Source organism: Chondrus crispus, genomic scaffold (assembly GCF_000350225.1).
Source record: "Chondrus crispus Stackhouse genomic scaffold, scaffold_26, whole genome shotgun sequence".
NCBI lineage: Eukaryota > Rhodophyta > Florideophyceae > Gigartinales > Gigartinaceae > Chondrus > Chondrus crispus.
Genome location: NW_005179159.1, coordinates 328448 through 340654, shown reverse-complemented (window position 1 = coordinate 340654; position 12207 = coordinate 328448). Strand labels below are relative to the sequence as shown.

Genomic DNA, 12207 nt, shown 5'->3' with positions numbered 1-12207 from the left:
CAAAGCGACAACCAAGGAGCGCGAACTGTTAATTGCAAAGAGGAGGTTGGACTGGAATATGGCTGAATCTCTACCTTTTGCGAAGGATTCTGATGCAACTGACGAGGAACGGATGATGGGTAAGCGGCTACTGCGCAAACGGCTTTTAATGTCAATGAATGAAGCAGAAAATGAGGGATATAATGCCCAGGGCATAGCAGGAACCTGCAGTAACAAGCTCCGTGGCTCGTCATCTCGAGATGCCTCTCGTGATATACCTCCCAATCGTGATGTCAATGAGCAGCGGTCAGAGGCGGCGAGTCCCGATAATATCGAGACGTCAGCCCCGGCTTCAGCCCCAACCATAAATGGACAAACTTCAGATCATGAATCTGGGCCCGCAGAGAGGTCAGGCCAGACTACCAAAAGGGCGAGGGTGGAAAGCAATGGAAAGAGTATGACTGACGATGAAGATTCTGAGGCTGAATTCCCCAACCGTGTTGGCCCACGTGGTCTTAGCCTTTCTGAAATGCTCACTCAACCGCCTCGGGAGTACGATAGTGAGATTGTGTAGGCGGAATAATGAGACAAGGGCGCAGTACTTTACCTAGACGGGCGATTGAGAAATTACAACATACGTCAGAGTGCAGCAACTAATTCACTGACTTGAATCACTTTCGTCTCCAACGTGATTCCATATGTGCTCAGCGAGCGCATTCTTCAGTTTCACATGCTCTGTAGTTTTCTCAATGGGATCAATGTATTCGCGCCAGAACGTTGCCTGCTCATAAGTTCCTTCTCCTGTTGATACAATTTGAATATCACTTGGAAGAGTAGTCTCCTCATCTGTAAACCTCAAAGCTGCCGTTCCGTTGTACGTATGAAGTCTACTCTTGACAATCTTATTGTGTAAACTACAGCACGCTCTCACGATCGGGGTCATATCTTCTTTGTACCAAAGTCTTGAGGGTTGGTACAGTAATCGAAAGCGTTGAAAAAGAACCCCGAAAACTCTATCGACTGCCTTACGTGTTCCCTCCTGGAATGAAGAATATAGCTTCTCCTTCTTCGTGACTGGCTCACTTATTGATGACATAAAGATTCTATACTGCGCGTAAATCCCATCTGTAAGGTAATAACACCAATCCAGTTTCATCCCAGCTACCTCTGTCTCGGGTCTGATAGGGGGCCATGCCCCTGTCCTGATAGAGTTGAACAATGGACTTTGGTGCATAATGTTGATATCATTTTTAGAACCCGGACTTCCAAACATGACATGCCAAATATACAAACGGTCATCACATATTACCTCCATCCGACAGACCGGTTCTTATCTTTTCCCTTGTACATTCCTTGCCATCCGACCGGACACTTGTCCCATTCCCAGGAGGCACAGTCGAGACAGCCAATACATCCTGGGAATCCCAGTGTCTTGTAAGCAGCCTCAATCTCCTGCATCTCATGCTCATCCGGTGACCGCAACCATTCTGCATCATATGTATCAACTATAGCCTCGCAGAAACGCTTAAGGCATACAGCGTTGCTGGACTCCATTAGCCCGACTATTTCAGTCACAGCGTCTGCGGATATTCCACACGTAAGCTGTCAAAGCGCTGACATGATCTTTTGGTCTGAGGTAGCTCCCAACCTGCCAGTGCCATCTCGGCTTTGAACGAAGTAGTCGTCTGCTTGCAAGACCGCATCTCTAACTTCTTCGTACACGGCTCGTGACATTCGAAAGCGGCGTTCAAATTCCGCATCTGAAAAGAAAGGCACGCCTTGTGTGAATCTACAAAAGTAGTTTCGGTCGATTTGAACTGCTATGCGGTGTCGAAGCTCATTTCCGTTTGGAGCTTTTCCGGGCAGAGATCCTCCATGTTTTCGTTCCTGCGATCGTGCGACAAGTTAATTAGCGATTGCTGCAGACGTCGCGACTGCCCTGGTGATAAAGACTTCCTCCTCACTCCCCGACGACGACATTTGCGTCTAGCTTCACCGCGGAGCTGAAATTTTCCACTGCGGTAGCGCGATCAGAAATACCGACCTCTCTCTTTGGGTTGTTTGACACAACAACACGTGTGAGGTGTACCACACGTGTTGGTACTATTCTGGCGATGCAAGCATCGCGTGTTCCTAAATGAGCAATCACCGGTGGAGCAGAAAACGTTTGGGAATCGCCCCAAAAATTAAATTTAGGCTGACCAGTAAACGTAAAACATGTGGCAGGCGATTTTAGGATTTAGACTCCGCCGGTGGAGATGCTCTGAAAGTCCCTTCGGTACACCGTCAACCATGAATGCATACAAAGCAGATTCTATTTGCAGAGGCTTCATGCCAAGGTCGTTTCGGTGATGAGCGTGGAGGGTGGCGTGCCATAGATCTCCAGATTCGCAAAGACCATATAGGGGGCGGAGCAGTTTAAGACATTGCGTAGGGTCCAGTTCGAATTCCGAGACTGGGTCCTTGATGAATATGTCTCTCGACTTGCGCGGCAACATTGACATCAGCGGCAATGTCTGGTCGGGTATGGACAAGCCAGGCGAGCTCCTGCCGTTTGGAGCGGTACTGTTTGAACGTGCAGTCAAGTTGTAGTTGTTTGATGTTGTTGGCAAATCGCGTTTGGTGCATAATGAATCCGTACTCCGTGCGGTCTATTTCGATTCCGGCGAACGTAATTGAGTCGAACTCTCTCTCCTTCGATTGAAATCGTTGCTCTGTAAGTCGAGAGGCCATTTCAAAAGCGGGGGTGCCAGCACGTATAATGTCATCCACGTACGCACCAGTAATACCTGATAGCTCGTCGTGAATTACCGTGAAAAACAGAGAGAGGTCGCCAGTGGTATGCGTCATACCGAGCTCTTCCGTCAAGTGTCTGGTAAACGTGACGTGCCAATAGTCCACTTAGTCTGAATGGCCGTACAGGTGCTTAAGGAGGCGCAACAGGTGGTTATGTGAGAGTCTAAATTCGCGGCACGGTTTCACATAGACTTCTCTCATCAACTTGTCGACTGATTGTAGGTAGGCCTGTGACACGTCTTGGGACCAGATGCGAAAACCGAAAATGGTTGCAATACCCACGAGCACGCGAATGGAAGATTGGCCCAAATTTGTGCTGTCGTGTACCAATAGGTTTTTTTCGGTGTCGGTATATCCTTGGACAACATATCGCACCCTGTAGACTTCTTGTTCAGACTTCGCATTTTTGATTGCGAGGACAAAACGACCGCCCAAAGTATTTGCGTTTTCGGGAGCGTCCTCCCAGCAAACAATTTCGTACACTCCGCGTTTGGCGAGTCCTTCCATCTCCTGTTTTTTGCCTCATCAAACATGCCCGAATGTGCACGGGGATCGGCAGGATGAAGTACCTCACTGACAAAAACACCGGGAGGTGGATTAGATCGGCACTGGGCCATCCCGTCAAGGAGTCTGTGCAGCGCCTTATCTCCATGGCATTGTGGTGCGGGAACAACCTGGACAATATTGAACTGTTTCTCCGTACCCTTTCAGTCTACAAAAACGTGCTTGTCGACGATCTTTTCGACAGTATACGGACCTTGCCATTCGCCCTCGTTTTCACGGTAAACTAACACATCGTCGCCAGGCTCGATATTGTATTTTGTCGCGGGTGGGAGCTTAGCCTTGAGTGCACGTGTGAGGTGGAGCTCAGCTGCAATTGTGGCCATTTCCTTTCGGGCTGCCTGCAGGGCCTACATTCGCTCTCTCTGTGCAGGGAGAGATGAATTTAATACAGGAAAGACGGGTTCGACACCAAACACTAGTTTCGAGGGGACGTGTCCATCCGGTCCGAGGGTGTCGTTGGCACCTTTCACTACCAGCCGCAGAGAAACCTCGGAATCCAGTTGGGGATACTGCGTTCGCAGTACGCGAAAGATGCGTCTGATAGGACCGTGATATCGTTCGCCCACACCAAGTGAGTTGTGCGATTCTACCCCTGACATTTGGAGCTCAATACCATGCATCAAGGTAACATCCTCCCATAATTTGGAAGTAAAAACGGACCCCTGATCGGCGCCCATGCGGTTAGGATACCCCACGTAAACAGAAGACCATGCTTTGACAAAGGCGTACCACACATAGCAGGCAGACTGTCCCTTGAGAAGGGCAACATTCTGAAAATTTGTGCGGGTGTCAACAACATGGAGAATTGGATTCCCTTCAATCCAAAACAGGTCTAAGGCAACCTCCTCGTTGAACACAATCGTGTTCGGCGGTATAGAGACTCGAAATCGATATGGTCTCGATGAGTGCTGCTTACAGCCACGACAGGCCGACGCGATCTCCTCTAGCACCCGCATGGTTTCGCCATTGACCTCTTCTGGTCGGGCTCTGCGCAACATTCGGTACAGGCGCTGCGCCTGAGGATGAAAGAAATGAAGATGCAGACGTCTCAGTTCAGAGGTGGTGAACAGTGCCTCTGGTGTGTGCCATTTCACGAAGAGGTGGCCATGATCGCGTCTGATTGGCATTGACGAGCCAATGGTTGTGCATACCAGACTATTTTTGACGTTGTCAGCCAACAGCTTGTGGCTATCTAGAGTGTCGAGGGCGATGAGCAATGGGATATCAGCTGAGACCACATCAACGGAGAGAGGTACGAAATATCCAGGGGCGAATGGCAACCGTATCTCCATGGTTCCGAGGCTGCTTCTGATACCATCACCAAACTTGTAGAAAAACGGTGAGGGCTGGAGATGCATTGGTGTGCCAAACGTTTTACAGTAAGCCTTTGCCTGCGCATAACCAATAACACTCTTTTCAGCCCCAGTGTCTAAACAGGCTCCGCAGAACCGACTAGAGCCATAAACAGATAACGTGCGCGAGTCAACCGACATAGCACGGTTGAGGATGCGCGCCGAAAAGTGCGGGCAATTTGTGATGCCTGCGTATCGACGGAGGCGAACGAACCGTCGAGCGGGTATTGGACGGCGGAGGTGATGATCCGATTTGTCTGGTGGTACCTTGTGCCTAGGTGTACGGACTTGGCGGCAATACAAGCCACTCATTAAAAATCCGACTCACAATCATCGCCGTACACAGTGGCATCAGCGTCGAACGAAGCTCTGCTTTGGGCGTGCTGGAAAGATGCCTCCTTGAGATCGTCATGCAATTTTGATTGAGTGTTTGCGACGTTAGGCGCAGGGTCTTCATCGTTGTCGCTGCAATACTGGGTGGCATCGGATAGCAAAGGAGCTTCACTGAGTTCAGATGAGAGCTCGTGTAAAATCTCAGCGGTATTAACTCTGGCACTTCCGGTGGAATTCTTGTGAGATCGAGCCTTCCTGCGATTTTCCATAACGCGTTCCATATCTAGGGGTTGCTTACAGCGGAACCAGCGACAATCCGGCAGGCCGCAATTGTGGCACGTTCCGACGGCGGGGTTACTGTACGGAGCATTAAATTTTCCCCGGCGACGCAGTGCCACCGAATGTTGCAGGTGGCGGAGTGCGTGTGTGCACACCGGAACGCGGCACAACACTGCGAATGCTTGTAGGTTGGCGCGCATATCGTCCTTTTCCAGCGTAGTTTGTGTTGACAGGTGCCCGCCGGCGTGATTGGCGGAATCCGGATGGAGTGATATTTTCTCTAGAAATGGCATGAACAACGGACTGCTGCTGGGCGTTTTCTAGTTGGTCGACGAGCTCTTTGTGCTTGAGAGAGGGGCCGTATGAGTTCGAAAGCACAATGAAGGCCCAATTGCGTCCTTTGACTGCTGTTTGAAGGAACATGCGTCTTTGCACGGTCTGCTTGACACTCAGTGTGTGACATAGCAGCGAGGCGGTCGATCTCCTGAATAATTTTGCGTAAGGCTTCTGTTTCAGTGCATCCCCCCTTCTCAAAGGTAGCGATGCACAATGCCTGCAGACTGTTTGACATGCGCTCCTTGCGTGCAGCGGAAGAGTAACGATTGTTAAAAAGTTGTACTACGGCACCCCAGTTTTCATATTTGCCCTCAATCTCATTAATGTAAAATTGTAGAGCGCCATCCTCCAGAAGATGATGCATGTGTCTAACTTTTCAACCGCACGAATATTGTTGTCTATGCACATGAAGTTATAGCCGGCAAGTTTGGTCGACCAGTCTTGCTCTCCATCTCCGGTGAACTTCTGTTTCTCATAGCGATACGCATTTCTGAGGATGGCGGTAGGATCATTGCGAGTTGAATGTCCTGATGCAGTGTTGATAGTGGCTGGTGCGCCCGGAGAGGGACTCGCTCCGCGTGGGGTTCCGGGAATTGAAAGAGGAAATGGTGAAAGCGGGTGGCTGGACCAGGATGATGGGGAGGCTGGATGCCATTCCCCGCGTTTGGCAGCGTCAAATACGCCGAGCGCCTTACGGCGGTCCTCTTGGAACCCATCAAAACCCCAGATGGCACATATGACACGACGTGCAATGGAAACACCGGACTGGAGGCTCTCAGGGGTATTAATAAGTCGATCATTGAGAAATTTGCGGATTTTTTTTGTAGACCTCATAGTTGCAGACTATGTCCGGATGCACAAACCCCATGACTCAAACATCTTCACGAATGGCGGCAAGGAGAGCGTCTTCTTTCAGCAATGGGACTTCTGTCGCATAGCCAAGAAAGAGGTTGTGAGAGGTTGTGTAAGCCTTCTTGTTTCGGTGTCCAAAGTTTCAAATTTCCCCAAGGGGCAGTGTTCGGAGTACTCATCTTGGTGAGTGTACGTGTTGGTATCTTCTATTATTCTCGGGGTTTTCTGTTGGCAATATGCCCGTAAGGGAAAGGATCGCGTATCCTTTATTCCGGAATGTCGGATAAACGGTCCGATTGGATGGTCCTAGAGTGGACCCGCAGCGAGTGACGGGGCTTGTGTCTTTGACTCAGGCAGCATGCTCGCGGGGAGCTTGCGCTGCTCTCAAGAGCGTGAGTCGGGCGAGACGGAACAGCAGATCTCACGCAGGTGAGGGCTGCGAGTTGTTGCAGTGTGCCAACAAGTTGATGTTTATTCTGTCCTACCCCTTTTCTTTCACGCTGTAGCTCGAAGTTCGCTCTTAAGATATTTCCTGCCGTTCTCACTTGCTCAATTGACTGTCGGTTGTCAATTGAGCAAGACAGACAGCTCTAAATCCTTGACCTTTCATCATCCCTTTTTTCTCTACTGTAGCCCTCATCATTCAAACGCAGGTGAATTGCAAATTAGATCAATGCACACAGAATCTCGACATCGGATGGGGCATCATAAAGGTCTACGTCAACACAGCCCGACACAAATTACAAATCTGGGCTGCGATACCACATCAGTTATTTCTAGTTTTTCGTATTCCGTGTGTCTACTTGTGAAATACGTTTGGCCGATGGTTGTTCTGACGATATCGGTGAGTGAAGTTTCGGCTCTTCCTGAGGGCTCTGGAGCTCTACGTGACCTGACATGTGACCATGTAAGGATGGGCATCACGCGGTTCACTAATAATTTGACAGTACACAACGTTTACTAGAAAAAATGGCACACACAAAAATTTCGCAATAGGGACCTCATCGGTTTTCGGGGTTCACATCGCTGGTAAAGATTGAGCAGCCAGCTGCCTTTTTGAATTAGGGTTTTTGGTTTCGAAATGATTTTACATGCGGTTTGAAAGTTGTTCAAGAAAGTATCTTTACCAGACATTTCTAAACACGACCAGGAAGAGCATGAACTCTCATTAATCTGTTTCCTTACGTCAGAAGTGAAGTACGGTGGTGAGGGCGTCTTTCCCCTTCTTGTCGGGAAAGCGGAAGTCAAGAAAAATACGAAATGGGACCTCACAAAGGACATTGGTCCCATAGACACTGGAGGTGAAGGGCAGGGAATTGTTGAGCTGGATGAGTAGTGTGACTACAGTACCAGAAGGGCAGAATAAAAGGCGCTCGTGAGATTCGAGTCAGCTTAGACTCCAAGCTCGAGTGAGGGCAAGCACACACTGTGAAACTTGTGCAGTCTTATGTCGTGTACATCATTTCACCTTCAGAGTCCTGAACATTTTATGTTCATATTCAAATACCTGTCGCGTTAACAGTCTGTGTTCATATTTGAATACCTCTCTCGTGCGCAGTTGCTTCGTAATTATTTCACTACGTTTTCTATTTGTTCAGCGGTCGTTAACAGACCCCTTGTCTATCTTTAGTTGCATATGAGTACAAGGCAACTCTTACCTTTTGATGAGAGAATCATCTTGTTACCAAATGCTACCTTGCTCCACAGTTCAACTAAACTAATTCTGTTGTTAAAGCGTTCTCCTCATACACACACCTAAGATCCGACACAAACGGCAATCCTTCCATTGCTTCCCATGCCACATGGCGCATCTCTTCTTGTCTCATCCCTTTTGCTCTCGTCGCCGGCCTCATCCTCTGCGGCCCTTCCCTGTCATGCCTTGTCCCTCCCTTCCGCTTGCATGTCTGCTTCTCCTGCACGCCCGTGCAACCGCCCGTTGCCAAATCTATCTCCCCGTCTATTCCATCGGTGCCTCCCCAGATCCTGCTCCGGTAGAAGTCGGTGATCCCACCGAGATATGTCGTTATCACCCGAAACATCTGCATTTTAACTCGCCCCGTACTATTGCTGATCTCAAACATCCACACTAAACTTCGACAACATCGCCGTCTTCCTATATGAAACCGCATCTGGGCAGACCACTTCCCGCTGGGCTGGAAGCCTCATCTCCGCATCCTAGGTTGGCACTTCAGCCCAATGTACAATCATCTCGGGTACTACCGTTCTTATCGGCGGCGTCACTAACACCGCGGGACCGAACGCATTGCCGTTCAAACCATCGCACACCCCGACTTTTCCTGCCCCTCGGAAGTCGTGCATGGTGACTTAATGCGTTCGCCTTGACCTACCTTTTTTCACCCCAAAGCCCTCACCGTGTCCACCTGCCGAGAGGATCTCAAACTCCGACGACAGTAATGGTGATGCTGATGACCGCGGCGGCGGCGGCGACGACGACGACGACGACGCCCCGAATCCTTTTCCTCCCCCGCCCTTGTACAACGTCACGCGTATCAACAAAAACACGGACTTTGCCCCAGACTCGGACGTTCCTCGCCTTCTTCGCGTCAAAGCATACGGCCTTCGCACCCGTCCCAGTGACGAACATGAATCTCTATCTGGTAACACCCGGCCTTTTCCTCTTCAAAGATCTTCTAAGGTCAAATTGCGATGATAGCTTTGGCAGTGACGGAAAGCGCCGTCTCTGCACCAACGAGACACATTTGCAGTCCTTGCTATGGCAAAAGCGCCGCCCCGTTGCATGAGGTTGATAAGTCGGACAAAGTATCTGTCCTTGTGGGTGTTGTCACTTTCCTTAACGCACTTGTTTTCGCCAATAATATCTTGCAGAACACCGGGGTAGCAGCTTCGAATACGCAGATCGATGAAGAATGTAATGCAGATTGAGTGCATAGCTCCTTTTTAAAACTGGCGTATGTGGATTCGAAGTAATTTTACATGCGATTTTAAGGTGGTTTAACAAAGCTTCTTTTCCAGACACATCTAAAAACGACCAGGAAGAACATGCAATTCTCACAAAGTTTTTTCTGTCCCCAAGTCAGAAGTCAAGTACAGTGGCGGGGGTATCATTTCCTTTCTTGTCGAGGAAGCCCAAGTCAAGAATAAAATAGGTCGAATAATGTCCTCATATGAGGACAAAGGTCTACAGTAATAGACACTAGCCGAGGTATTTCGTACACTTTCCCAGCAGTGCGATGGAGATAGCATCTGTGGCGGGTGCCACGCGGCAGGTGAGCGGTGGCGACTTAAAATTTAACTCATTACGTACAGTATTGTACAGTGCTGCCTCTCTGCACCGGAAAAGCGCTGAGAGGAAAAAACCCAATTCCTCCCGCTGCGCGCACAGCCCAATAGACCCCTTCGCTCACCGCAGGTGAATCTTCTCGTCCTCCCTGACCTCGACCGTCGTCTGCTGCGACAGTTTCTTGGCGGCCTTCTGCTCCTTGGCGTCGACTATCCTCATAATGGCGACAGCGGGGGGGAAGCCCTTCTCTAGCAGCCCGTACCACGCGGGGTCGATGTGCTCATGCGCGAACGCCTTGAACCGTGTCTTGATGTCGCCGGACGAGTTGACGATTTGTCGTCTCAGCGTCTCGGCCGCCTTATCCTCGCGCTCGTGCACGTTGAGGCTGAACCGCCCCCGCAGGTACAACCGGATCTGCTCCTCCTCGTATCCGGCTTTGGAAAACATGATCACAGACGTCCGGATGATCGCTGGCGCCACGCGTCGCAGGGCGATGAACGCGTCTACACACATCCGCACAAACTTGTCCCATACCTTTAGATCGCGAAATACTGCCTCCATTTGAGGCGCGATCGCGATGTGCGGACCGTCAATTGGCGGGCTTGTGCCCATCAGGAACCCAAAGTCGATGTGTAACAAATGCTTGTCGTCCTTGATCAACACGTTATCAAAGTGACGGTCTCGCCCACTGTCCATTCGCCAGACGCAGACATATAGAATCATTTGTTAGTTTCTTCATCAACGCTTCCATCCTCATTCAAATCGCTGCAAAAAAACTTACCCGCAAACGTAAGTTCCCACGTAAGCCCCCACGGTTGACCGCAGCATCTCGTTGACTCGAGCCTTACTACTCCCATGCTCGTCTCTCCATTGCTGCCAGTTGTAGCTCTTCAAGCTCTGCAGTCCAGTTACAGCTTCCATAAACCCTTGCGAAGGTGAAGTCGGGAACACCTCGTAATGCACACTGAAAGGAACTTCACTCTCCTTGTCCGCGTACACTGTGGAATGTGCCCACACATGGTTGAAGCATTGGAACATGATCTCCACCCCGAGATCTTGCATCAAGTTATCGCCTTCCTTGACAAGCAACCCTGGTCGAAGAATTGTGTGGTGGTCATCAGAGTCAAGGTCTGCGTTTTCCATCGGAATACGCAATTCCACGATCATGGGTCGCGCGATACTGGCAAACACTTTGCGTACGATGACCGACCCCACAACAGCGGCATCTTCTTGCAAATGATTGATGTCCTCCAACGAAATCCCGCCATAGCTGACGGAAAGGTCGTCACCGTCGGTGAGCCCGCTGTCCTCCGAGAGGAACGGGTCGTCACTCAACGCCTTGCTTGTATCTATGTGTGAGTCAATGTCTGAACCGAGGCAATGGAGTGGGTGCGTAACCGCCCTATATCCGTAATGATGGCCCTTCTCAACGCCCTTGATGTATACCGAATTCGTCCAAAACTCGTAGCTCTGAAGGTCGATCATATCCATTGCGAGTTGAATCTCAATCTGCGATACCTTTGTAAACGGCTCACATAGCACCTTGTCCCACTCCTTGATAACCCCATTATCCGTAACAAGACGACAATGCCCTTGGTCATCCCTCTGCAACGCAATACGACATTGATACACCTTTCTATTGTCGTCGGTTAACTTTTGCGCGCGAGAGCCCATCTTATGAACCATACCAAGGTCGACCAGCTTTTGCGCAAGCATCCTCGCCTCCTCTCGATATGTAAAATTAGCGCGTTCCATGATGCCGTCCACAAGTTCCGCCCCATGAAAGGCGTTCTTGACGGTGCGCATATGCCACTTCATTGGGCGCGTGCGAATGCCACGGGTTTTGTGCAGCAGCTTCTTAATCGCAAACGCAATGACCATATCCGTATTGTCCACCCAGCCCTCCACATCCTTACTATCCGCACGGTCGACCTGCGTCAAAGAGCGGGCCATTTTAAAGCTGCGGCCGCTCTCATTCTGGCTCTTCAAATCCCTAGCGAGGTCATCCAGGACATGCCTGGCGCTCGTGTAGCAATCCTTGCGATGCACGAGCTTGACTTCCCACTGCTTAGCAAAGCCTGCGTTCTTAATGAGGAGCAAAAACCTGAGCTTGAGTCCGCGACAGGCGGCAATCCTGGCGCGCAGAACGGAGATGAGGGTGACGAAGGTGTCGCGCTTTGCGCTGGACTCGCCGAGGCGGTGGATGGCGGCGAGGATGAGCGGGAGCAGGTGGAAGAGGGCGGTGTTCGTGGAGCCGATGATGGCGCCGGGCGTGAGGCTGTCGTCGAGGTCCGGGGCGAGCAGGAGGGCGAGCAGCTCGCCCGAGCGCAGCTCGGCGAGACGCGCGGTGACGGCGGCCTCTGTGCCGTTGCTGGACGCCGTGTCCTGCATGGACGGGGCGTCGAGCGAGGGGTCGGAGATGTCGGGCGCGGCGTCCGGCGCGGCCGCGGCGTC

At 50.7% G+C, this 12207-nt stretch overlaps 5 protein-coding genes; 2 read left to right on the top strand and 3 right to left on the bottom strand.

Moving 5' to 3' along the window:
• Positions 1–2397: 2397 nt before the first annotated feature.
• CHC_T00004981001 (hypothetical protein) lies at positions 2398–2712 on the bottom strand. Its single transcript, XM_005716754.1, has one exon. The coding sequence runs from the start codon at positions 2710–2712 to the stop codon at positions 2398–2400; it is 315 nt and encodes a 104-aa protein (XP_005716811.1).
• A 332-nt stretch (positions 2713–3044) lies between these two features.
• CHC_T00004980001 (hypothetical protein) lies at positions 3045–5003 on the bottom strand. XM_005716753.1 is given in 2 exon segments: positions 3045–3686; positions 3687–5003. 1 exon segment carries the CDS (start codon positions 5001–5003, stop codon positions 3687–3689), a length of 1317 nt encoding a protein of 438 aa, XP_005716810.1. The 3' UTR covers positions 3045–3686.
• Positions 5004–8608: 3605 nt separating this feature from the next.
• CHC_T00004979001 (hypothetical protein) lies at positions 8609–8815 on the top strand. Its single transcript, XM_005716752.1, has one exon. The coding sequence runs from the start codon at positions 8609–8611 to the stop codon at positions 8813–8815; it is 207 nt and encodes a 68-aa protein (XP_005716809.1).
• A 609-nt stretch (positions 8816–9424) lies between these two features.
• CHC_T00004978001 (hypothetical protein) lies at positions 9425–11238 on the bottom strand. XM_005716751.1 is given in 3 exon segments: positions 9425–9873; positions 9874–10441; positions 10535–11238. 2 exon segments carry the CDS (start codon positions 11236–11238, stop codon positions 9874–9876), a joined length of 1272 nt encoding a protein of 423 aa, XP_005716808.1. The 3' UTR covers positions 9425–9873.
• Positions 11239–11430: 192 nt separating this feature from the next.
• The window catches only part of CHC_T00004977001 (hypothetical protein), a 1029-nt gene continuing 252 nt past the window's right edge, over positions 11431–12207 (top strand). Inside the window, exon 1 of the mRNA XM_005716750.1 lies at positions 11431–12207. This exon is cut by the window's right edge and continues 252 nt beyond it. Within this exon, the coding sequence (XP_005716807.1) occupies positions 11431–12207 (777 nt within the window).

Coding starts and splice junctions, on each gene's coding strand:
- CHC_T00004981001 (XM_005716754.1), bottom strand. CDS start 2,712: ATGGCCTCTCGACTTACAGAGCAACGATTTCAATCGAAGGAGAGAGAG.
- CHC_T00004980001 (XM_005716753.1), bottom strand. CDS start 5,003: ATGAGTGGCTTGTATTGCCGCCAAGTCCGTACACCTAGGCACAAGGTA.
- CHC_T00004979001 (XM_005716752.1), top strand. CDS start 8,609: ATGAAACCGCATCTGGGCAGACCACTTCCCGCTGGGCTGGAAGCCTCA.
- CHC_T00004978001 (XM_005716751.1), bottom strand. CDS start 11,238: ATGATCGACCTTCAGAGCTACGAGTTTTGGACGAATTCGGTATACATC. Junction 10,442..10,534: donor GTGGGAACTTACGTTTGCGG/GTAAGTTTTTTT, acceptor GCGAATGGACAG/TGGGCGAGACCGTCACTTTG.